General features: G+C 34.3%; 3 protein-coding genes across 3 annotated transcripts in view; 2 read left to right on the top strand and 1 right to left on the bottom strand.

The window, feature by feature from the left end:
* The window catches only part of LOC132701041 (uncharacterized), a 180,091-nt gene that overhangs the window by 43,857 nt on the left and 108,389 nt on the right, over positions 1–27,845 (top strand). The gene's annotated exons all lie outside the window — the stretch shown is intronic.
* Positions 163–2,140, bottom strand: LOC132701323 (uncharacterized). The gene is made up of 2 exons (XM_060669128.1): positions 709–2,140; positions 163–650 (listed from the first exon to the last, which is right to left on the bottom strand). The coding sequence occupies exon 1, from the start codon at positions 2,063–2,065 to the stop codon at positions 1,079–1,081; it is 987 nt and encodes a 328-aa protein (XP_060525111.1). The 5' UTR covers positions 2,066–2,140; the 3' UTR covers positions 163–650; positions 709–1,078.
* LOC132701324 (uncharacterized) lies at positions 5,850–6,998 on the top strand. Its single transcript, XM_060669129.1, has 2 exons — positions 5,850–5,988; positions 6,646–6,998. Exons 1-2 carry the CDS (start codon positions 5,943–5,945, stop codon positions 6,996–6,998), a joined length of 399 nt encoding a protein of 132 aa, XP_060525112.1. The 5' UTR covers positions 5,850–5,942.

The following is a 27,845-nucleotide window of genomic DNA, read 5'->3' as shown; positions in this document are numbered from 1 at the left end:
TGCAGCTCCAACGTCATCCGCTGATTGGCTCGAAGTGTTCACGGACGGTAGAGAAAAAAGTGTCATTTGTGAGGCATTCAATTTAAAAAGAAACTTGGCGTCTCAGTTGTCGGGATTAGAGTGCAATATCAACGAAATTGAAACACAAATTGCGCTTTTTAATACAGACTTGCAAGTGGCGCGGATGCAAGCTCAAGAGTGCAAAAGAAAACTAGAACAATTTAATAATTTAGCATTTAACGAAATTGTAAAATAGTAATAATGTATATAATAAATAAATTATACAATTACAAACTTCTGTGTAATTATTATGCGGTGTTGTGGTGGTGGTAAAAAAGAAAATAGCGTCTAAATATATACATGTTTATTCTTGTTGCAATACAATGGCATACAATCAATACATAAAAGCCTTATCTACAGTTACATATGTTATAATAAAACCACAGTATTAATAGTTCAATGTGCTATCAGAAAAGCGTAACTTTTTTCCATATTTTCTCTCATCGTGAAGCATTAAATTACATTCATCTTCAGTTTCTACAGTGAACAAAACTTCTTCAAAGCAGCTTTGACACCAAAATTGTTTATCGTGATATACATCATTCAAATTATTTATATCCAGCTGTAAATGATAGTGATCCAATAAAAGTCTAAAATTTTTCTTTTTAAATTTTTTAACTACTTGAAATATAAAGTGACAAGATTTACAAACTAAAATTTCCGAATATTTTATCCTGTAATAACTGACCCATAAACAGTAAGCGGATTCTCCGTCAAAATCAATGGTTGGAGTTGCCAAAATGCTATTTCTGTAAGACGATCCAAATCTCTTATTCAACAGAATGAATTCTAAATTTAATAAAGAATTGCCATCAGACTGGAGCGCTAGTTGTTTAAGGTACCTCCATCTATATTTCGAATAATATTTAAATATTAGTATCGTTAGTTTCCAAGGCAAAGGTGACTCAAGCAAAAAATCAGCACTACACCTAATATTTTCGCAAATTGTTATAATACAAAGGCTTTCTAATGTAAGTTGCTTGACCATAATCTGTAACAAAAATATATTAAAAAATAATTACGGCACTTTATAATGTCCCCACGGAAGCGTTTCATATGAATTCGGCAAAAGATAACGTTTATCGTCTAAAGGACTCAAGGCAACTTTTGTTTGTTCGATGCTAAATACATTGTGAGTGTATGAACGAATGGTTCGTTGAGTGGCGTACTTTTCCCTAAAATTTGTTAAGCATTCTACGTAGTCATCAAATGAAATTTTATTTTTTACAATATTGTACTGAATACCCTTTGACTTTTTAACTACCGAACCCGTTAAAATTTTGAAAGTATACATTTTCGACCTTAACCCAGCATAATGACTAATGATGGTGCCATTAGTCTCATCCTTCATCAACCCCAAAACCTTTTTGTTGATTTGCGGTATATTATAGGGATTGTCATTAGGATAATCAGACGTGTCAAATTTTGTTAAATCGGCCTTAATAACGCTTTCATATGCGTCATAACATTTGATATTATAAATGAAACTGTCCGTATCCATGTATTGAATTTTACATTTTTCGGGACCCAAATTTGGAAGCATGTAATTATAATGAAACTCGTACATGGTCGTTTTCGACAAATCCAATATGGACATTCCAATATAAAGTGGCTTATTAAAGCAAAGTTCCGATTTTTTTAATTCTATAAGCAACAAATTGTTATCAAGTATGGTTCTACTGTGAAATCTAGGACTAGAAATTAAATTTTTCGCACCGTAGCGACCATCCCACGCTTTAACAAATTTAACAATACGATGCTTGCGAATGTTTTCCATTGTTTTACCGTAAGCGGCATTATTAAACAATTTGTATAAATTTATACCAAATTTTGTCTTTGCTTGGGTTCTTAATTTATTATTATGATCGATATAACATTTCAACCAACGAGATTGGTTAAATTTTAATATTTTGTGAATTTTCTTTAGTACGAGACCGTTTTTGAGAGCCTGTTTTAAATTGCGATAGTGTATGACGTATTTTTCTTTATTATACAAAGTAGTCATTAGTTTTGGTAACTTTGAATTGGGGGGCACTCGATGTTCGGCACAAAATGGAAAATCTCTATGTGTGTCATGTAATTTCTGCGGGTATTCCAGGTCTACCTCTAGGATATATCCTTGGGAAGATTCATCTGGAATGTTCATGACATTAAATGAATCAATCTCTTGATGAGACATCCAGTCGAATCCTCCGTAAGGAAGAGGCTCGCACATGGCCTTGCCATAGAGGTTATTGACGTCAAAGTACATGATATAGGAATCATCCCTGGATGAATCGTAGTTGGGCATATATTTATTGTTGGCCTCCGCATATCTACCAACACACACCGAAATTCCACCTCGTATAGCCCGCTCGATAAACATAATTTGGTCAATGTCGCGCAAAAGTTCTAAACGACATTTTGTGAATCTAAGCATGCAATCCCATGTATACCCGGGCATACTGAAATACCACGCCGGATCCAAAACGTGTGTTGCCATACAAGTTTTTCGAAAATTTTCGAATATATCTGCCAGAAGAATAACGTCGGTTTTTAAATACAAATCTGAATACTCGCCTAAATTTTTTATTTCAAACGACTGCCAAACACTTTGTGCGTGGGAATATTTTTCTTCACTAATATTGCTTTCACTTAATTTATTATAGAATTCTTCAATCGGGGGTAAAGTTGTTTCATTTAATTTGTCTATATGGTCGATGTAATCGTAACAAAAAATACCTTTTTGCGACAGTAAATTTAATTTTGATTCGTCGAGATCGGAAAATTCTTTTCTTAAAATATATAGTTCATTTTTATCCATACTGGAAACTAAATTATCCAGAGATGCTCCCAAAAATCTAAACGAATCTATAAATCTAAATTTTATGTTATAATCAGGTTCGAAATATGTAAAAGAGATGTATTTTTCCTTATTAACCGGAACTATGGATACATAGCTTTTTTTTGCTAAAACCGGAAGCAGGAAGTGGCTATCGTATCCAGAAAGGTTCTGGAATACTACGGGCACTACAAATATTTTTTTAAAATTTAAATTACAAGCCTGATGGGCAAAACCTCTAAATTTACCAGTAAAATGATCATGGTCACGAACAATAACATCTTCTTTTAAAAAAGGTTTTTCACAAATATGACAATGACTCGACCTTTGATCTAGACTAATTTCACTATCCATTGGTATAATATCCTTAAATTTTGAACGAACAAATTTTGATAAATTAGATATTTCCTCCACGAACCAATCAATACAATCTAGACCACGATAACTTTTGAAAAATGATATTGAATCATCATAAGAACATTTAAAGTAATATGCAGCACTGTAAGCTTCGTGCTTTTGGTATTTCGAGGTTTTATCTGAAATTTTCAAATTTACTTTTCTCAATTGACTCTCAAAATCGGCGTAAATTACAAACGGAGTCCTTTGTTTATATATATGGTTTCGAAATTCAACGTAATCATATTTGGGAAAAGACACTTTATACTCATTGAAACTGGAACATATTGTTTCGTGGTCATGTAGACGAGTTTCGTTATTGAAATAATTCAAACACCTATCGCAAATGTATTTCTTGTGATTATATTTACTGAGCTGTGAGGAAACTAATCGAGACAAATTTTTAATGTAACAATAGTGATATTTTATTTCTTCATAATCATTATCTTGCGGATCAGGATCAAAATCATTAACTTTTGGATAATATTTATTTTGTATTAACAACAAATTTGAATGTTTTTCGCGTTTTTCTTTTGTTAATCGTGCAGGTAACACGGAATAAAAACTAGTTTTTTCATTTTTATTAAGCTCTAAGATATAAACATTGATGGAAATATCATTGTCTTTTTCAAATTTGCTTATTTTATTCATTTCCATAGGTGTTTGTAAATTTTCAGTTTTCAAAACACTTTTGTAGTATGGATATGAAGAGGGTAAATACTGACGAAAACGTGCTGGAAAGAGTCCGCATACAACTGACCAATAAAAACACGCTTGATCGTCATTTCTAATGTTAATACAAGCCCTTTTATTCGCAATTTCTTTAGGCAACTCAACGAAGGATGACCCGTTACCCATTTCAAATTTATTAATGTTAATCTCTAAATAAATAATATTATTTAAAGCCCACCCGGAATCACGTTCCTGAAACTCTGACATTTGATTTAAAATTTTATCTTGCACATTTTCAACAAACCAATCATTCAATTCTGTTCCTAAATCAACTACAGCATTTCCGGTACTCAGATATTTAACATCAACTTCGCCTTGGACATCATTTTTTGCCTTAATAAATTCACCGCAAAATGTGGTATTTACTTTCAGCAATAAAAATTTCTTTAAAATTTGACTAATTTTTTGTTGAAATATTGGACGAGAATCGTTTAAAAATTGAATTAAATCTTTATGAAGTAAATTAATTATGACACCGGTCTGAACTCTTCCCTGGAAACACGACGCTACCGATTCCCATACAACCATTTCATTTGTGTTTGTCTCGCGGCTACTACTTTGTAATCCCAATCCAAAATGCTTATGTTGATAATTAAGAATAATTTTTCTAATAGCTTTCAGATGTTGAATTGTAGTTTGTAATTTTCTTTTTAACCCAATAGAGAAATCCTTTTCGTTAGAAACGATTTGGTTGCAAGATTCAATATTTTTATTTAGTCTCCTAAGCCACACATCACTATCTCTAAGAGTGAACTTGTCGGAAATATGCTTTTTTAATTTTTGTAAGGTTAAAATTAAGATTTGCGCTCTATGAATGATCTGCTTTACGCGCATCGTGGTTTATTAAATATATAACAGTAAATAAGACTTACCCTGTATAATATGTTGATTAATTTTGAATTATTTTGAATTTCTTTAAAGAGTTGGGCTTTCCAATATCTTTGGATCCCTCGTAGACCAGTTTGTACTGCCCCGACGCAAAGTGTTCTAGTCTCGGACGGAAAGCTTCTGTCACGCGAGTAGGAAGAAATACTACGGAATTTTCTAATTGCAGCAACACGGAATTGCCAAATTTTGTATTAACAATTTTGGCTCTAGTAATTTTAAACGGAACGCCTATCGGCAATTCATGCAGTTTGACAATCGGCTGCTCAAAATCACCTTCTGCAAGACAGGTTTGATTCAGTTGACTTAAGTCCATCTATAAATTATTATTAATTATTTTATCTCAAAATTAAAAAAATAAAAAAAACTTACGCTTAAGATTGCTGCTATTCTATTTGCGGTTACGGGTTGAGAGTACTAAGATGATCTTTAGGAACTTTATAAAATAATAACAAATGTTAAAGAATTAAAATAAGACAATAAAAAAGGTACTTACTGCTTTTTTGTACGAACACCAAACCACTAAGTTAGCTTCCACGTTGCACGAATAATACCAAAAACAACTACTGACAAAACAGAGAAAAATGAGATGTATTTATACGGTGCGAGAATACTTTCTAAAAGTTAACAAACGAAGACACCTCCACATGCGTTGCAACAAATTTTTCCCATTACGTTAATCCCACGGAGCAAATATAAAGGGGGCAATTAATTATTATTCTCAACAAGCAAAACAACTTGACATTTAGACTCGGCGCGTTTTGAAATTCCACATCCCATACGGAGATTGTAAAAAATGAAAGCAAGTTGGCCTTGATCTTTTGCGGCAACATACGTTCGTCCAACGTCCGAAACGGTTGCGTTCCCGTGTGAAAGCGTGTTGACCTTGAGACTTCTACCTGCACGGTTGTCTGGCGACAACATCGCGTCTATTCAAATCGGCGTTGGTGCTTGTGGGTAGAAGACCTTTCGACTTTTAATTCAACCATGGAAGGGAGTGCATGTGTATAAATACGTTGCATGTGTATTATAGACTATATTCAGTGCAATGAATAGAGAAGTGCGATGTCCATTTCCCTACGACCCTACAACTGGTAAGTTTTATATTTTAATTACCTTTATACAGTGCGCGTCTTTTCTTGTGGGTTTCAGTTTGGGTTATCACTTTTTTGGTTAGTTTCTACCTGTTTTAAAATATGATACTCATCTTTTTTACGTTGCATAATAACCGATTTAAATTGAGTGTTTTTAATAGCTTTTAAATGACAGTGAATGGAAAAGGGAATTTTGGCTTTTAAAAAATAAACAATTTTTAAATTTGTTTCAAAAATGTTTTATTTTTTGTACTAAAAAATTGCAGTTTGCCTTTTTGACAATAATAATCGAATTAAATTGAGCGTTTTTAATATCTTTTAAATGACAGTGAATAGGGAATTTTGGCTTTTAAAAAATAAACAATTTTTAAAATTACTGAAAGTTTTGTTTCAAAAATGTGCGTTTTATGGGGAAAACGCGAAATATATACATATTTTTGTTTATTTTTTGTACTAAAAAATTGCAGTTTGCCCTTTTGACAATAATACACTTACATTTAAATGACAGTGAATTGAAACGTGAATTTTGGTATGCGCGTATAACTTAAAAAACAATTTTTAAAATTATTTGATAACCCCCCTTTTTGGAAGTTTTGTTTAAAAAAAAAATGTGTGTTTTATAGGAAACGCTACATATCATACTTTGTTTTGTTCTAGAAAAAATCGCGGTTTGTCCGTATGACAAGTCGCATATTATGTTGGCGCATCGCTTAGGGCGTCACATATTCAAATCACACAAAGAGTACCGGGGGTTAGAATTCCCGGTACGACATGAAACGACAAGGGAACATCACCAGCAGCAGGAGCAACCCGGTGGATCAAAAGAAACAAAGGAGCAGCAGGAGTACCCGGGTGGGTGGTCGACGGAGTGGGACGGCGAGGAGTGCACTTCGTATTTAGATTTCCTCCGGGAACGGGAAGAAGAACAACGCAAGGAACAGGAACAATGGGATGGTCGACTGAATCGACATAAAAAGAAGAAGAAACTCCTCGCCAGACCAATTTTATAAATAAAATAAAATAAAATGTATTAAAATTCAAGTTTATTTAATTATCCTCCCGATCCACCGCGTCACCGCGCCGCACCGTCACCGCCCTCTACCGGGGGGGCCTACGACGGTCGGAGCGCGCGACATCTAGCAGCGACGGGCGGAACCGGGGCAAAACAGGACGCTACACAAGCGCGCGACATCTAGCAGCGACGGGCGGAACCGGGGCAAAACAGGACGCTACACAAGCTGGGTGGGGGGCGGAGCGCACTCTGGGAGACAGGGGGGACACTAGGACGCCACGCGCGGGGGGCCCCCGCTGCGGGGGGGTTAGGAAATTGAGGTTATGTACGGTTTCTGTTGCTTATATCGGCACTATACATCTACTAGTATTATAATAGAGTTGAAGTTTCTTCAGTTTTTCTAATTTTTAACAGCGCAAAAATCAATTTTCATCTATTGTAAAATAACGGCGAAATAAAATGTGCGACGGTTCTCTTCCTAAATTGCATACGGTCGATTTCTCTCTACTAATTCATTTCCAGCACTTACACGTTGATTACAGATCCGCAATAATTAATGCACGCAGCGGTGGCGGATATCCAACAAATGCAAATGACAATTTCAGGCTGCCTCTTAGATTGTACGATGTCTACAATACCGAATTCTATGGGTTAACCGCCGTTATTGCGACATAGACCAGTCCGATTCTGTTACTTACAATTCACGTCAGTTGCAGTCGTGTACATTGTCCAAATAAATGTGAGATATAAGTACAATTCTATTGTGCCTGATGTCACTTTTATTTAATTTAGTGGCAGGATTCTGACGGAAAAAATAAATTAAAACATTTTTATCCATCTGCGTACTTTATTTAAAAGTGTATATAAATATGTCCATTTGTAAATAAACCTTTTCGACTACTACCAGGGGCGTACAAAACGGACATTGACTAACATTTTCGTTTCCAAATTCTACACAATAGGCGAAATTGCCAATTTAGCACAAATTTCTATTTTGAGTATAAAAGTTCATGTGTGTGCTAGAAAACGTCCGACTTCGAGATACAGGATGTCAATCGCTTTTTGCAGTGTTATTTGTAATAATGAGTATTGCCTTTAATTCCGAGTAGATTAGAACAATTCAGTCCAATAGGATTTTGATGAGCGTTTTCATCAATATTATTACTTTTTTAAATGATTTTTTTGCCTTATTTTTGTAGAAAAATGGTAAATAGTATATTATGCAACAAGCATGGTAAACGGCATTTGAATTTCGAGTTTATATGGCACGAGCGGAGCGAGTGAATTTAAAAATTTACCCAACGTGTTGCATACTATACTTTTTCTACGACCGTTAGTTTTTGAGCACATTTTTCCAAAACAACACGAATAAATTCACTGACATGACCCTCACAATTCAAGCCGTGCGGTAAAATCTCTAAAAACCCATGCGGTAATATCCCGGAAATGCCCAAAGTGGCTCGGATCCGTGGAAACAAGAAACTCACTTGGTGAACTGACGCTTTCCACACTCTAGATCAGTTTATAATCAGGTATTCTACAGAAGCGAATAGAAAATATATATTAAATCATTATATACTTTCTGGATGCCCCTGTACATTATTAAAATAACACTTTCTGTTGTCTATAACATAACTTTGAATTTAATAAAGAAATTCTAAAATAAAAAATATTACAGAATAAATATTTTTGTACTTTTTGACTGAATTCTTAACACGTTTCCTTAAATTTTGAAAATAGGTGATGTTGTCGACTACATATTCTATAATATATTTACGATCAAAATTTATATTACGTATTGAAAGGAAAATATTAGACGGCAGCACGTTGCTATTTACCTTATTGTCATACCGTTATTATAATTAAATGAAGGTAAATGAAAAAAATAACTTAAAATAAAAATGAAATTATTTGACAAAAGCAAAATAAAAACTCTTACCAGAAGTCTCGATCTGAATTATTGAATAGTTGTTTATAGTTCTTGGTTTGTTAGCAGCATTTTCCCGAGACTTTTACACTTTTTTAAAACTTGACATTTTATCTTGAACTTTTTAAATTAATTAGAATCAGCATTGGATAAATTATTGATATTACAGATGAAACTACATTTTCTTTATTTTGTTATAGAGTTGATTTTGCAAAAATTCTGCGCTACTGCTAAAGCTTTAGATCCCGTCGCTAGGGCATCAATATGTTTTTACTGGTTACCATAGAAATAATATTCAATAAACTCCATCAATTTTCATTCTGCAAATAAATTCTTAATGCGGTTTTATTTGTTTGTATAATTTCAATTTGCGTTTACCCAAAACAAAAACGCATACAATTTAAATAAATACAAAATGGTATAAAAATAAAACATTAAATAATTGCCGCGGTATTATGCAAACGTGAGCGAATAGTTTGTTGGGGTTGATACTGTTTCGTAACAACCCGACAATTTGTTTTATAATACGCATTCGCCAAATTACGAGGCAAATTTAAACCCCAAAATGAATGGCATAATTTAAATGAAAAACAGTTTTGAATATTAAACTTGTTTAATAGGTACGTAATGCGATGGAATGTTCAAATCGTTCGTTCGATGCATGAAAAGCGCATTTAGAGATTGGAGTTGTAGTCGGATTTGCCCTCCGGACTGAAAAAGAACAATAAATGTAATTCTATAATGCCATTAATTAATATTGTGTAGCTTTTAAATCTCATATTTTATGAAATACACGGTTCGGGAATTTGTTGACAGGTTATTTCGAGAACCAAATTTTGATATAGAAGTCTGATGAGCTAAAAGTAAACAATGCTGTTATATATTAAGACCATTCCAAAAGAATCTGTAAATGACACATGTTTGATGAACATTTGTAAAAAAAAAATGTATCAAGAATTCGTTAGAAATATAATTAGAAACATGTTATATTTTTTCATAGTTATGTAATTGTCACTATCACGATACTAGGTTTCAAGAAATTTTAATTGAAATCCTATTGAAATATATCGAAGACAATCAAGTTTAATCAATTGTCGTAAAAATATTAAAATTAATTCATGATAACAATTGGTGTGATGTAATATGTTGCGGTATTGTGAGAGGCGAACAATTGTTTTAATTTTAACTATGTCGATGGCAGTAAAGATGATCCACGCAGTTTATGTACTAAATAACATTTTTTCTTTTTATAATGTTAAGTCTTTTAGGGCGGTCAGTATAATATATTGACACTTGATCTCAGATATCCATCCCTTTGTTTAACTCTGTTGGGGGCATTATTAGAGATTTTAAAATATATGCTGTCTTGTTTGCTTGCTCGTTAGTGGCTCTATGTTGTAAAGCCCTCATAGTTGTAACAACTGTTTGGATTGTTATTTATTGCTTGATTTTTTTTAAGGGAATTAGAAACTGCTTCCTACGATTCCTAAAGCTCATGAAAAATGGAGCTCTAGAATAAATTGATATTTTTTATATATCCCTTATTTTCATAAAACATATTCTCATTTTTTTATTTAAAATCTGGCAAAACAGGGTTAATCTTTTTTTTTTGGAACGCTTTAGGGATAACAAGAAGTATTCAATGCATTTTAAAAAAATCAACTGATTCTCTTTAAAAATAAAAATTTTACTGAATTGTACCACGTGGCCCATTAATAAAGAACGCCGGCCATATCTCAGGAACCGTTAGTCATAGAACTTAGACAAAAAAAATTGGCAATGTAAAATAGAAAAAACGGGTTAATCGACTCAAGATAGGGATTTTTTTTGTTTCAACTATCTTTTTCTATCTCGTCAAATTAAGGGTGGGGGAAGGGTCAAATATTAATTTTGAAAAAGTTGAATAACTTATTTTTGGCTAATCCGATTTCGGCGAACTTAGTTTAGTTTTAAAAAGTAAGGAGCTTCGACTGACATGTCAATATCACAATATTAATTCTTTACGAATCGGTAGCAAACGTTTTATATCAAAACAGCTAATTATTTAATTATTAATAAATATTTTTAGCTAATATGAAAGAGCGTAAAAAAACACAGAAAGCAATGGAAAAGGCATGGCAATATGATTTCTCCCCTTTGCAATATAAATAAAAATGTGTTTATTAAATATATTTTCCAACCGCAGCATAGTAATGGGCGACAGACGTGACGTAGGATGCTTATATTTTCTGCTAGAGTTTAATTTGATTTTGTTCTAATTTGTACACAATAATCGCCAATAATCGGTAATAGGTAAAAAACAAATCGTCAATATAATTTATTAATATATTACATGTATTGTCAATATTGGAGAAAAGAGTAAAATAACTAAGTAGGCTTAGCGGTTGGTATGGTAGTATTTTGTTTAGTGATAGGTTTTCTTTATTGTTAGATTTTGTTTGAATTAAAATCAGTTTCATGGCGTTAGAAATCATAAACCAGAGCGGACTTATTATGGAAACCAACCCAGACATCAATTTATTGAGGTATTTTCTGAATAATTCATCCCGTCATAGTGTCATCTCTTGGTTATCTCTAATACTGCTTCTATTATACCTATGTAAAGAAGTATTTTTAAATTAATTTTTATTTATATCTCAGAAGGAAAAAACGATATTGCCATGCCGTTTCCACTACTTGCTGTCTTTTTTTACGTTCCTTTATCCCAGTTAATAATATTTATAGTATTATATTTGAAATTTTCGAGAAAATCATAAAAATTGACATGAAGCATCTCCTACCGACTCGTAAAAGAATTAATATCGTGGTATTGCCATTCCAGTCGAAGCTCCTATAAATACTTTTTAAAACTAAACTAAGTTCTTCAAAATCGTTTTAGGCAAAAAAAGTTATTCAACTTTTTCTAAAGCAACCCTTCCCCCACCCTTAATTTGATGAGATGAACAAAAAAGTTCAAACAAAAAAGGTTCCTTATCTAGAGTAGATTAAGCTAAAACTAATTGTTATAGACGTTAATTTGGAATATTTTTGAGAAAACCCGTTTTTTCTATTTTACAGTAGAGGTTACGCACCCCAGCGGCCATTTTATGAACCTGAAATTAATTTCAAGCTTTTTTTTCTTGGGCGATTTAGCTATAATTTTTTGTAGTAGGCCTAACGGTTTCTGAGGTATGGCCGGCGTCTTTTAGTAATGGGCCATAGGTACACATATGAAATTAGACGCCCTGTTGTTTACATACAGAGAAACAAAATGTATAATTTATTGCCATTGTAATTAATTATGAATAGAATCGTTTTTGACCAGATTTGAGGATGAAATTGTTTTGTTTTGGTTTTGGTAATTAATAATATATTTAATAGTAACTGTTCCATATTTTGTACATCAGTGTATATTAAATTTCCAATGTGATTCTTTGTCAAATCAATCAAAACGGGTATGGAAAAGGTAAAATCGTTCAAACTTGGTCAGCTAGTTTAAATGATGCCTAATGATGTTTAATTTCAACTGTCAATTTTTTTTTGTTCGCCAGTCAATTTATAATTTGCAAATAAGATGTTAATGGATATGAAGGTCTATATATGTATATATATATATATATATATATATATATATATATATATATATATATATATATATATATATATATATATATATATATATATATATATATATATATATATATATATATATATATATATATATATATAAACACTTGGAATTTCTTCTTATATCGACCGTACTAAACTTATTTGAATTCAAAGGATATCGGGTAGCGGTCCGTGGTTAAAATAGAAAGCTCCTTTTTTCTTTAACACTCAATATTTCGTCAATTTATTTGTTGACTTCTTCAGGAGTGAACTAAAATTTAATGAAAACAACAGGTCAAACTATATAACAGACAATTAAAACAATCGTGAGAAATACTTACAAAATTAGAGTCTACCACATAGTTCCTCAAAAACCATACTTTACAGTTAAGGTAAATGAACGAAGCGACATAATGAAACAAACGGATAAACACTTAGTATACAATTCTTAATAATGGTAGGCAAAAGTTGCGCTAACGGGGGTAGCGAAAAAAAAAAAAACAATAAAAAAAAAGAGAAAAAACAATCGATCTAAATAATGACAAAAAAAAAGGGGGCATCAAAATAACCTACTCCGTGGATCAACAATGCAAAGCGAATACGCTATTCGGTGGCCGAACATTACATTATCTGTGGTTTAACTGAAAAATGTTACAGTATATATTGCTTATTTGTTGTGTATCAGACTTGTAATTAATTGAATCTTTGTTTTTGTTAATATGGCACATTTCAAGAAACAATCGGGCTTTATAATTATTGACACATTGCAAAATTTTTGGATTGCTGTAGTCAAATATTTATGATAGATTCTGTGAGGTTTTTAATATAAGGTATCTTTCTGTAACACATCCGAGCGTCTGGTTTCTCTGTTGGACCGTCAAATGTGTTGGAGTTATAGATTAATCTCTTAAGTATATGTTTTGGATATCCGTTATTGACAAAAACGTTGAAAATTTTTTTCAGGTTATTTTGAACAAAACTGTCATGGCTCAAATGTGTAACTCTGTTTTTTATGCCTATAATTGTATTATATTTTTGGTTCTGTGGATGAGAGGAATAATAATTAATAAATCTACCTGAGGCAGTTTCTTTCTGGTACCAATCCAAAATAATTTCATTTTTGTTAGTTCTAATAACCTTGGTATCTAAGAAGGAGACATAGGAGTCTTTTTCATGTTCAATTGTGAATTGTAGGTTGGTGTTGAAAGAATTAAAAATACTCAAGGTTATATCTGTTTGGTCACATGGTACCGCACAAAGAAGATCGTCAACATATTTATAAATAAAAGTTAATTTGAAAGGTAATTTGGGTATAATTTGATCTAGTAAATGGTCCAATACTAGGGTAGCAATTATTGGACTGATGGGAGAACCCATTGGGGTACCAAAAATTTGTTTGTAGAATTTTGAATTGAAACTAAAATAGGTGTTATCAAAAATAAATTTTATAAGTTTGAAAAAATTTGTCTTTGTAAGATTAGTGTGTTCTTTTATCTTTTTCCATTCATTATCCAAAATCTGATTTACCAATTCGAGAGGAATATTAGTAAAGAGCGATACGACATGAATGAAATCAAAACATAATTGTCAGGGAGTACGTAACCGCTGATCATGTTGGCAAAGGTAAATGAATCTTTTACATTATAGTCATTTGTGTTTGTAAACGTAGTTTTAAGGATATTGGCCATAAATCTCGATATGTTGTACGTAACAGAGTTAATCGAGCTTACTATTGGTCTCAGGGGGATATCTGTTTTATGGATCTTAGGCAAACAGTACAACTTTGGAAAGGATGAATTATAGATCGATAGTTGTTTACATTCACTGTCAGAAAGCTCTCTTTCTGTTTTTAATGATTTACCTTAACTGTAAAGTATGGTATATATATATATATATATATATATATATATATATATATATATATATATATATATATATATATATATATATATATATATATATATATATATATATATATATATATATATATATATATATATATGATGACACTATATTCCGGGATATCGTTCGCTTGTTGAACTCCGACTGGAATCCTGCAGACGTTTCGCCAAAATCTCACTTGGCATCTTCAATGCTCGCGCTCCGAAAACACTGCGAACCGTAGAAAGACATTGTGTTAAGCCACGCGATATCTGGGAAATAAAATTCGATTTTCATTGCAGTGCGGACTAACTTGTTATGGATTTGCGCATGTTTGGTAACGTCTATCTCGCCGGAAGATTATTTAATCCCATTACACTACAAAATAAATGCGTTACGTGCATGTGTAAGCACCAAATTCAATTTAGAGGCACCTGTGTGTGTTTCCCGTATAATTGATAGATTAAATTATCTTGAACCAAATTGTTTTGCAAATGCGTTGGCTGCGTCATATATAACTTGTTTGAAACGAAAATTCAATATGATATCGGGAGAGTATTGTCGGATATGGAACTCGGAATTAAATTCCGCAACCGTTGAACCAAAAGTTCCGTTTTCGTTTTAATATATACGTTCTGCCACATAATTGGAAAAAAGATGTTACCCAGGAGAGGGTTTCCCTTTTCTTTTTCGGGCGCGCGAGAGTTTAACAAAGGATTTTCCGAATGATGAAGCGAAATGAAGTAAATAGAATTCATTGTCTATTTATTCTTGTTTTCCTCGTTTGGGGTGCTCGTTCTTTTTTATCCCATTTATCCTAATTGGCGATTAAAAATATAACAACAAACGTAGTTGTGTGTACGGCGTTAATCAATTATCGATAAGTTAATTATTTAATTAATGACTACAATTTTAATTTTGATGCAAGATGAAGTTGTTGGTTTTGTTGATTTTCTGTAATGGGTTCTTTGTTGGGACATCGGTGTATGACGTCAATTTGCTGAAAAAAGTGAAAAAATGATTTTAATTTCCTTTGAACGTCTTGAAAACTGTTATGGATTAGTATTCATGATCGAACTATGCCATAAGCTTTACAAATGGCACTTTCGCAAGAAGTTTGTTTACATACGAACGCAGCGAATATTTAATGATGTATTTTAAGTGTAGGAAAATTTTCTTTGATTAATTTGTTATTTTAATTCATATTAGTGTGCTTTTTATAAATCTTCCTAAAACAGTCCCTACTTGAAGTAGCTCGATTACTCTCTTAATCTCCTATATTAAAAACACTTTAGATAGCTTGTTGATTTCCAATTTAAGGGTTTGCATAATGACTCTAAAATATTTTCCTAGGAAACCAATACAAAATCTTATGTAGCTAATTGACTCGTAACGAATGTTTTCCCACTTTGCTATTGGTTGATTTGTGGAGGTGTGGTGAAATCGGAGTAGGCTGTCAGTTTTATGATACAGTATTTCTTAGTTTTGGAGGTACTTCTATTCCGTCTTGTGTTTGTAATTGGCACTTCCCAACTTATTGTTATTCAATTGTTTTTCAAGATTCAGTATCCCATTTTTATTGAGATACCATATACATTTTATTACAATTTATTTTTTACTTGCGATGTCCAGCGACGAATAAGTGGTCGATTGCGTAATAATCGTTGATGATGAACATCCGTCAAATTCAAATGGATGAAAGACTCGGACACATTTGCCGGTTGCTGCCAAAATTATTAACGTCCGAGATGAAAAAAACACTGTATGCCACAGTACATGACATAGTTATGAATGGTGTCCAAGAAATAAAAACGCGGAAAGATTGATGTATACTTGATATGTACCATGCCGAAATAGTGGTGCATATCAGAAGAATATTGTTTTAACAATTAAAACTTTACGTAGAGTTTGAACATGTTGCCAAGATACTTTGCGTGCGTTCGTACGAAGAATTGGTTTTTATTACAAAATCATCAATAAGAGGTTTTGATGGAGGACGAGAGATTTGAGAAAAATTCAAGAAATTAGTGCGAAAAACGTACCTACCATATATTTACATGAGACCTGGTTTGATGTCCGCTGGATGTGCCAGTTTCGCGGCGCAAAGGAATCATTATACTACATGTAGCCTCTCAAGCTGGTTGGGTATATAACGATTTCTTGCTTTCTGCAAAAGATGTCAAAGAAGCAAAGATTGACATGACAGCAGACATCTTTGAAAAATGGTTTTCTGAAAAATTGCTTCGCAATATTCCACCAAACCATTCCATTCCATCATTGACTGAAGAAGTTCTTCAAAATTTTTTGCTTGAAAATGATATGTATTTTGAAAATTCCTACACAATGAAGCAGTAATTGAAAGTTCTTCAGAAGGGAACGTTTGATAAGAAGTATAATGTGTGCAAGTTGACCATGGAGCGGGATTCATCATATCACCATGTCACTGCAATTTAAATCCGATTAAACTGAGATGGAGACCGCTGAAACCAAGTTTAAAAAGAAACAACACCTCGCTGAAATTTAGCTCTGGGGCAATAGACTTAATTAGAAGTGAAGTAGAAAAAATATCTGCTTCTAGTTGCAAAAAATGTGTAGAACATGTCATCGAAGAGTGTCAGAATTAATAATTAATGTGGGGGAGTGTGATTACTTTGACGTAGAAAAACTTTTCTAATAAATATTCCTAACATTGTTCATCTATATTTATAATAAACGTTTTAAAGTAAGAATATATTTTTCACTGCATGGACTAATAATTGGCGAGGAATCTCACCTATGAAACTCTACAGAAATCAGTCAGCTTTCAGCATTTGTATGCACGAAATACCGAAGTACGGTTCTGGAACATCATTGTGGCATTGCAAATCTATTTATTGAGGGTGACAAAGAGAAACCCAAGCGAGATAGACCTGCGGTTAGACCTTTATAAAAATTAAATACCGGATTATGTCGTAAACCCGGTATATGACAGTTCTAATTGAAGTCCATCGCTATAGTTTCTCATAAAATTTTGCAAATGGGTCGTGCGAACATTTTTGCGTATTTTAATTAAAAATTGAATGTCCAGAAGGTAAAAAACGTAAAAATCACTATATTTTACAGATTTAAAAAATGACAAATTTCAGGTATGACAAAAATGATATTGAACACATATGTATCAGTGTATAAAAGTGTTCTTCACAGTTTGGCCTGTCAACAGCCTTGCGGCTCTTTATTTTGCTAAATTAATACAGCCTTAACCTTTAACAGACGCACGAGCACCGCAAGCTATGGCTTCGGTGGTTTGTTGCCTTTTTGCTTCATGTGTTTGCAACTATTGGCTTAATTAAATACACAAGTAGGGATTATTGCCGTTTAGTCAAAAGCATTACTTTAGAGTAGTTCCTAGCTTGAGCTTTTGAGTTTATACATGACTGCCGCTAATATTTCACCAATTAAAACTGGAGCACGACGGGTTCGATATTTCTGTCGATACTCAACTCAATTCAACCTTCCACTAATAGGGAAATCCATTGTTTAAACGTTCCCTACCGCTTTAAGTACAAAGTCCCGGGTCAGTCAGTCAAGCAAATAATGTCACGAGTGTGTACTTTCAAAACCCAATAACCCCCCGATAGTTTTCTCCAAAACTCCAATCATATATATATACGCGGTATTTTGCGCTGGCAATTTTAGAATATATAGAGTGATTCAAATTCGACTGTCATTATTGGGATTTGAACAAAGTTCAAGAAATAAAAAAAAATGTCGGTTAGTTTTATTTTTTTAAATCTTTTCGAAAAATTTTACAAACAAAAACAAGGGGTATATATAATCACGTATCAACTTGTTTGTTCTGTCAAAAAATAACGTTTTGCAAACAATATGGAAACTAAAATTTACTAAATATCGATCCACTGGGTTTTATTCATTTGACCTAACTACGAGCGGAATAAGATTAGCCTTTTTGCCTAAGATTTCGATACTTATTTCTTTAATTTTCCATATCGACTCGTTTCGTTTTTCATCCCATTTAGGCCGTTTTTTTTTCTGTGTTTGGAAATTCCTACGGATTTTTAGAATTTGTCATATGCCAAAAAAGTCTCTCCTTGGATTGTCGCCTGAGTCTGCTTCTTGACAAATCTAACCTCCGATTGAAGAAAATCACTTGAAAATGTCAACCTTCCTTGGTAATAATTAAAACTTTATTCGGGCTGTAGATATTTTAATCGACTATGATAAAATGGTCGCTACCCTAGTTATACATGACCCTAAAGAAGGGATATGGGTTCCAGCAGATGAACCAGGGAAATTTATTTCTAGCAATTATGGTAATAAATGTAATTAAAAGATCCGACTTACGGCGCAGTACTGTTAAAGGCGTCCAGTGTGCGAGAAAGGGATACCTTCGGACTATTTTATTTAATTTTCTCTGTTTCCGTATTTGTGTGTTAGTAAATTTTTTTTTCATTAGTGAAGTTTCAATGGGAAAAAGTAACTCACATCAGTAATGAAGTGTATGTATGTATTTAAGGCTGATTTTTTAATAAATATGTTTGGAATTTAGAATTATAAGGGCAACAGCCGATTCGAAACTTTACGTGAGTTTGAGCCAATGGGTATTTGAAACACTCCGTATACATGGATGTATTTTGCCACTCCTGCTCCAATTATAGGGAAATTGTGCCTGGAATATCGATAAAAGAATTCAGAGTTTCATCATCATTCTTGCGCCACAAAAACTCCTTCGTGAACAGACAACGTTCCTGTAGATCAATATCGAAGATAAATTAAGAATTGTCGGAAATAATGCAACATGTTTTGTTGAAATCTTTTCCCACTAAAAATTGATATTCGGTCCGGGGGAAGAATAATAATAACGTATAGATCAAGACGATCGATGAGCATCCGTCTATGCTTCCTTTAACGTCGATTCTCTTGCTTCCTGCTATTCACATTGGGCAAACAATGGACGCGAATTTATATAACTTTCGCCGTCAAGAAAATATCGAGTTATTAGAACGTCTATAAAATTTCTGAGGCGATTTGTTAAGCGAAAATTTATTTATCACGGTTGTACGCAAAGAAAAGGCTAAAGATTCGATCATGCATGCGTACGAAATCACTGGGGTAACACTGTTTGCTACGTTAGTTCAAAATATGGTAACAAACATTCTGACAACAAATTAGAATAACGGACATTTTCTACTTTGCTGCATTTGCTGCTGATTTTCATTTTAAAATCAATAAATAGTTCCGTCATGAAAGAAAACAAAACAACTGCTGAGTCTACTTTTGATGCTCTCATTTTTTTTTATTTTGTACCTTGGAATGAGGTGGCTTTCAAATAGTAAAGAAAATTGACATGTGACTTCTGACAAAATTATAAAATGTTATTCAAGCAAGAAATATAGTGAGTGAGTAAAAAAATGGCATTAATAATATATTAATAATAATAATAACTTTACTGCTTATCCATATTAACAAATATACAATATACCAAGTACTTACAGAACTGAAGAATATATTATGGTGTACAATGGGCGTAAAAAGCAGACATCTTTACAACCAGATACTGATGAAGCCCTAGTTTGAAACAAAGAAAATTAACATAAAGCGCAGTCATAATAAAAATTTAAACTATAAGAAACAAAGAGGAAGAAAGAAAAAAAAACGAAGGGAAGCGAAATACAAATAAAAGTATTAGGAGGGTGGCCTTTGGGGTTGGAGGGCGGGGGTGTAGTGTATGAAATGTATTTACTGGGCAAGTAATATTTGTTTCTTTATTCTGTTCCATATCAAATGTGATTGCAAAAAGTCGTGTATATTAAACTTATTTGGAATAAAAGCTACATTATAAGAAAACGATTTTTGAAACTATCATTACGATATTGAAGAACAGTCAAGAGCCCCCCTTGCGATTATTCATATCACTTCTAAAACAAACCGGGTTGTACAGGTAAGGCGGTGTTTTATTCTAAGTTAGTAGAAAAAGGTTGCGGCCATATTTTTTTAAATATGGTGTTATATGACCTCTGCGACTGACTCCATATTACTAGTCTAAGACATGAATTCTGCACTTTCTGAATGCGATATTTTGCAACAATATCAAGGCAGTATAGACTAATTCAGTTGTGATGGCATAGGCTTATCACACAGGATTTTTTTATATCGCGAGACAAACAATGACGAAATTTTAGTTTTGAGTCTACAATTAAGCCCATAGTCTTGCAGGAGTCTACTAAGGTTGGGTTATCAATTTTGATTTCAATGTTTCTTCGCACATAATTAATCTGCCGGTCGTTACCAAAAACCGATGATGTATTTGGATTTCATTTTAAGAGATCGTCCGTAGCTATACCAAGAAAGTTGTTCAATCGTAATTAATAGTAGAGATGGGTGTCATCAGCGTAAATGTCATATTTACAGTATTTTTTCTACTCTCTTCTGAAAAATAACTAATTATATACCGATCTAGCGTGCGGAAAGCTGCGTAAGTGCGTAAGTTTCTTGTCCCACGGATCCGAGCTCCTCTGGACATTTCTAGTATATTTCCGCACGAGTTTGGGAGTAATTTAATGTTTAATTCTGACGGTTACTTCAGCGAACGTATTCGTGTTGTTTTGCAAAAATTCACCCAAAAACTAACGGCCATAGAAAAAGTATAGTATGCGTTCAGTTCGTATCAAATAAACTCGTCACTCAAATGCCGTTTACCACACTTGTTGCATAATATACTGTTATCACAATTTTGCATTGTTTTTATTTCCTAACTTCTGAAGATATTTAAATAAAATTTGGCACATTTGCAAGACATTTTAGGGATTCTTATCTATTTACTAAACTGAAAGAGATAATGGAATGATACTTATTCTATGCTTCAAAGGTGTGAAACTGGAACTGCCTCGCGGTATTCCTGGATGCAGTTAGAATACTCCTTGTAGCTCTATTTTCATTTAAATTAAATGCATATTCCAAATTATAGTTTCAGAGTGGTCTTCTGTATCCATGGTCAACTAAGTAATCAATAATCGCCGTTCAGATACTTCACTTTGTGTGATTGTACTATCTGCATTTCTCTGCTTTTGCGTTAACATAAAAATATCATTTTTATATCAACAAGAAGGCCAATTCAAAATTGGTTCAATAATTACTATTTAATTTCTGTGTACCCAACAACTCAAACATTTTAGTGTTAGATAAATTGGTTAAGGCTTTCGCGGCCCGTTGATAAGCTATTATCTTGATTCGGGTTTAAAGGCCGTCGTCGGTTGGAATTACTTCCTAACGTTTCGCTAGCACGAGTGGCGAACTTCTTCAGAGGTCCTTCCATCTCCGATGTTGGACGTAGACTGACGATTTCTCCTGCGCAGGTTGTATTTATTTCGATTGGTGGTGGGCGGGCCTTGCTCCGCTTCGGTTGGTCTCGGGATATCGATCGGTACTGCTCGGGCGTTCCTAAGGATCGGGTTCCAGATTTGGTTGAGTCTAAGGGTCTCCTCCTTTCTGTTGAAATTGTGTGGGTGTTTTTGTATCTCAATGGCTTCCCTGACTAGTCTGTTGTGATAGCCGTTGACCGATGCTAGTAACTTACAGTGTATCCTGTGTTCCCCGCTGCCCAGTGCGTGTTCAGCTATTGCAGACTTCTCTGTCTGTCCTAGCCTGCAGCTTGCTTTATGCTCCTTAAGTCTCGTTCCCATTGATCTCTTGGTAGTTCCGATGTAGACCTTTCCGCATGAACACGGAATGCGGTAGACTCCTGCAGCTGAATGTGAGTCCCTCTTGTCCTTCGCTGACCTGATGGTCTGCTGGATCTTCTTTGTAGGCTTAAAGATTGTTTTGATGTCGTGTCTTTTCAATACTCTGCCAATCCTGTCGGTGACACTCGGAATATACGGCAGATATGCGTGGGAGGTGGAGGGTCGTTGTTCGGTATCCCGTGATCTTGATGATCTTGAGTTCATTGATCTCTCGATCTCCCAGTTTTCAGGTGTTCAAGTTCCATCTGGAGGTTCTCCGGTTCGCAAATCCTTCGGGCTCGTTCTGTTAGGGTTCTGATATCGTAGATAAAATAGATAAAGTAGATGTCCCGTTAAGACCAATAGTTAGCGCACCCGGATCACCAACGTATTACTTGGCTAAACACTTGGCATCGCTGCTCCAACCACACATAGGACACGTCACCAGTTACATCAAGGACTCCATCGACTTCGTGCGCAAGAATCAAGATATCAATATTGAACAAAATGACATCCTTGCGAGCTTCGACGTCGTCTCACTGTTTACCAAAGTACCTCTGAAGAGTTGCTTGGACCTGGTGAACAGGATATTTCCTGTCGATATTTGCAAACTTTTTGAAGTGTGTCTGACCGGTAGCTATTTCGTGTGGAGGGGAAACTTCTACGAACAGGTGGACGGAGTGGCAATGGGAAGTCCATTAAGCCCGGTTATAGCCAACTTATTTATGGAATACTTTGAGAAAAAAGCGATCGAGACCTCAGAGTACAAGCCAGCAACGTGGTTCCGGTACGTGGATGACACCTTCGTGATTTGGAAACATGGTATGGACAAGCTCAACAACTTTCTGCAGCATCTCAACAGTCAGCATCCCAGCATCCAGTTTACTATGGAGACTGAAAATGACCAACAACTTGCATTCTTAGACGTACTAGTGAGGAAGCGAGGTAACAAGCTGGGCCACACAGTGTACAGAAAACCAACCCATACGGACAGATACCTGCATGCTCTATCCAACCATCACCCAAGTCAAAAGTATGGGGTTATCAGAACCCTGACAGAACGAGCCCGAAGGATTTGCGGAGAACCTCCAGATGGAACTTGAACACCTGAAAACTGCGTTCGAGGCAAATGGCTACAGCAAGAGGGAGATCGAGAGATCAATGAACTCAAGATCATCAAGATCACGGGATACCGAACAACGACCCTCCACCTCCCACGCATATCTGCCGTATATTCCGAGTGTCACCGACAGGATTGGCAGAGTATTGAAAAGACACGACATCAAAACAATCTTTAAGCCTACAAAGAAGATCCAGCAGACCATCAGGTCAGCGAAGGACAAGAGGGACTCACATTCAGCTGCAGGAGTCTACCGCATTCCGTGTTCATGCGGAAAGATCTACATCGGAACTACCAAGAGATCAATGGGAACGAGACTTAAGGAGCATAAAGCAAGCTGCAGGATAGGACAGACAGAGAAGTCTGCAGTAGCTGAACACACACTGGGCAGCGGGGAACACAGGATACACTTTAAGAGCTGTAAGTTACTAGCATCGGTCAACGGCTATCACAGCAGACTAGTCAGGGAAGCCATTGAGATACAAAAACACCCACACAATTTCAACAGAAAGGAGGAGACCCTTAGACTCAACCAAATCTGGAACCCGATCCTTAGGAACGCCCGAGCAGTACCGATCGACATCCCGAGACCAACCGAAGCGGAACAAGCCCCGCCCACCACCAATCGGCATAAATACAACCTGCGCAGGAGAAATCGTCGGTCTATGTCCAACATCGGAGATGGAAGGACCTCTGAAGAAGCTCGCCACTCGTGCTAGCGAAACGTTAGGAAGTAATTCCAACCGACGACTTCCTTTAAACCCGAATCAAGATAATAGCTTATTTTAGTGTTATTTAGTGTTATTTTATTTGCATCAATTTGTACCAAAGACCAATAAAAAGATCACTTTTCAATAAAATTTTCCAAACCGTTTTTCTGTACGAGAAGAGAAGTGTTGAAAACGTCAGATTTTGAATTTTATAGTTGAAGTTTTGGTAAAGATAATTACAGGTTTCGAAAATATTTATCAGGGTTTATCCTTTTACCGTTACTGTAAAATCGACAAAAAATTGTTCATAATAACATTTGTGTGGTTTAAATATTGACGTCTAATTTCCGCACACCTTCTATCTGCTTAGGTTTCAAATTTTATGTTGTATGATTTCTCACCTTATTAACAGATTAACAATTACATTTTCAACATTAATTCAGTGCAAATGTGGAAAAAAAAACAGTTTTTTTGGGTAAATAAGCAAAAGTTAAGGTTTGTAGCCTTGTATACGGCCGATAAAGTATAAGATTTACCTGCTTGCTTTGAAACTTTTCTCAATTTAAAAATTTCGTCTACTATCTGAACTTTTTTTTATAAAGTTTTTGTAATAAGTGTCGCTTAGCCCGAGCGCCAAGTAAGTTTTTAAAAAGGGCCCTACGTAAGATAATAATTGTCGAAGTTTCTGGCGAATATAAGTTTTAATGTCGCGGCGTTGTGTAATTAAAGTAAAGAAATTAACCCTCGAATTTAAATGGCGGTCGGGGGCGCGGTCGAACGAAACTCGTTTATTTTCCTTGCCTTGTTGTGCTCCTGAATTCTGAATAACTTTCAAATGTTTTGAAAAATGCTGGCTTAAACCACCTTCCTTTGATTTGAGAACATGCTGGCTTCCCGAGACTATTTTTTTTTAAACGACGTCCTAAAAGAGAATTTAATTTATTTATTTTTTTTTCCTTTTTTTGTAATGAATCTCCTTGTTCGTTTTCAAAATTATTGATAAATATCGTCAAGATTGGGATAAGATGCATAGGCCGATATTTTCTAGTGTTTAGATTCTTGCTATTCAAAGTGGGGGGTAGTACATTTTCGAATAAATGAATCAGTTGTTTATTAGCAAATTGCTACAATAATAAGCAATAGAATTTTTCCTATTTTATTGATTGTTAACCTAATACCCCCTAATACCCTTGAATACCCTTTGAATTCGAATCTGTTTAAGATATGTAATTTTGAACCTTGAAAGAATAATTTATTTTTGCGTTTTAGTTTTGTTAACAATCAGAACATATATATTATGCACATGAATGCATCAGTCTTTGGTTGATACTAATAAAATTTAAACAACTTCGTATGTTTCTAATTCTAGCATATCTATTGACGTACACAGACTATAATACTATTCACAAATCTTTTAGATTACTCTTGCTGTTGTTTCGCCAATCATCCTAGCGAAACGTCAGTAAGTTCGATTTATCAACAACCGACACAGGAAAAATAGAGAAAATTTGTAAATTCTAACTTTTAATATCAGCATCACTTTACCACATGAGTTTCGTGTCCCACTGATCCGATGGAAGTGTGGGAGTATTTTTCTTGAAATTCAATACCTGGTTTTTAATAGTATATTATGAAACAAGTACGGTGAACGACATTTGAGTCACGAGTTTACCAAACGTGTTGAATAATATACTTTTTCTACTCCTGTCTGTAAAATGCCTAATTACACACCGATCTAGCGTGCGGGAAGCGTCACTTTGCCATGTGAGTTTCGAGTCCCACGGATTCGAGCCACTTAGGAGATTTCCGGAATATTACCGCACAGGTTTGAATTTTGACATATTCGTGTTATTTTGCAAAAATGTACCCACAAGAAGTGCGGTACACGGCGTTTGACTGACGAGTTTATTTGACACGAGAGGAGCGCAGCAAAGCGAGTGTTTAATAAACGAGTGAGTTAAAAAGTTTACCGAACGTGTTGCATACTATAGATAGATAGATAGATAGATAGATAGATAGATAGATAGATAGATAGATAGATAGATAGATAGATAGACAGATTTATTGTTAACTATTTTTGTACAAAGTGCATTATAGCAGATCAGAGTAATAATATTGTACAATATTAAAAATGCAGTTTAAGTATAAAAAGTTGAACAATTAAATATAAACACTACTTTACAATATAACAACAAATATAAATAACAATACATTTTAAATAAAAAAAAGAACAAAGAGACAAAGATAAAAACACTTAAAGAGGTAATATGCATTACATAAAGCACGTTTAATTCTTTTTTTGTCTTAAAAAGTTGTTGCATAATATACTATTAAAAATCAGGTATTGAATTTGAAGAAAAATATTCTCACACTTCCATCACAATCGTTTCTTTCCCCTTTTTGTGCAGTAAATGGAAAATATGAAGAGTGGATTAAAAAGTAGATTTGACAAAAAAATTTTTTTAAATAGAACAATTTTTCGAAATCTCCTGACGCCTAATTCATGTAGCATACCGTATAACTTACTTTCACTTACTTTTTATGAGCTAATTCTAAATTTTAAATCTATAAATTTTGTGGTTTTTCTTTATACACTTTTGAATTGAAATATCTCCAGAGGGAAAAATCCAATGTAATAATATCTGGAGATCTCGCAGGCTATTCTGTTGATTCCCTTCTGTCAATGATCTGTCGGGAAAATACCATATTGGCATATTCACACACTTATCAAGCAAAATAGAGCGGAGCACCATCCCGTTGAAACCAAATCTGTCTATCTGGCATTAAGTCATTTTTCAAAGAAACTGAAAAAGGATACTTTTTATAAAACTTCTGGATTCCTTCTGAGTCGGTTTTTGTTGAGTCGAACTAGCTAACGTTTCGCCAATCATCCTATTGGTTTCTTCAGTGCTTGACTGAAACTGGCTCGCATTTTACTCTGTAGCTGCTTTTATATTGTTTGAGGGGGGCGGAGCTAAATGGAGCTCAGCCCGAGTCATTGAATCCAGAATTAAAACACCTTACCTCTGCTCGTCTCTCTAATAATTTTAACATTAAAGATATTAAGCGTTCTATCACAAAATACACTTCACCACAACCTTCCAACAGCAATAAAACCGAGAGCAATGCCACATTTGCCACTGTTGTTCTTCCTTATATTCAAAACATCAGTGACCACATATCAGAAGTTCTAAAGAAATATAACGTCAAAACTAGATTACCACTATGAACATCTTCGATCCGCCAAAGACAAAATTCCATTTGAGATGCCAAGAGTTTACAGCATTCCATGCATATGCGGCAAAGAATACATTGGAGAGACCGGGCGAAAAATATCAACTAGACTCAAAGAACATGAAAGAGCCTTAAGACTAAGACAAATATACTCATGAGCAGTTGCCGAACACAATCACGACACCGGTCATAAAATTTTATTCGATAAAACTGCAGTAGTCAATTCTTCTACTAACGAAAAATCCAAGAGTCTATAGAAATCTATAAGCAACCTAACAATCTTAACCCGACTCAGGTCTCTACCTGTCACCAATATGGGAATTAGTTATCCGAGGCGGTGTTTATGTCCCTCATTTAGCTCCGCTCTCTTCAAACAATATAAAAGCAGGTACAGAGTAAAATGCGAGCCAGGATCGGCGAAACGCTAGCTATTTCGACTCAACAAAAACCAACGCAAGAGGAATCCAGAAGTTTTCTAAAAAGCATTTTAAAGAAATTGCAAATATCGGACTCCAGCAACATTCTGATCGCAGAAATAAGTTCCAATAAATTTGTTATTCAAAATCCCTTGCCCAAATATTTATTTTTTATGGATTGTGTATTATTTTCTTTCATTCGTTGAGGATTATTTGTAACCCAATATCTACAATTTTGTTTATTTATCGTG

This window comes from Cylas formicarius, unplaced genomic scaffold (genome assembly GCF_029955315.1).
Source record: "Cylas formicarius isolate icCylForm1 unplaced genomic scaffold, icCylForm1.1 PGA_scaffold_4__25_contigs__length_36172078, whole genome shotgun sequence".
Lineage (NCBI taxonomy): Eukaryota > Metazoa > Arthropoda > Insecta > Coleoptera > Brentidae > Cylas > Cylas formicarius.
The sequence above is the reverse complement of the archived record's forward strand: the minus strand, read 5'-3'. Positions and strand labels throughout refer to the sequence as shown.

Coding starts and splice junctions, on each gene's coding strand:
- LOC132701323 (XM_060669128.1), bottom strand. CDS start 2,065: ATGACTACTTTGTATAATAAAGAAAAATACGTCATACACTATCGCAAT.
- LOC132701324 (XM_060669129.1), top strand. CDS start 5,943: ATGAATAGAGAAGTGCGATGTCCATTTCCCTACGACCCTACAACTG. Junction 5,989..6,645: donor TCCCTACGACCCTACAACTG/GTAAGTTTTATA, acceptor GTTTTGTTCTAG/AAAAAATCGCGGTTTGTCCG.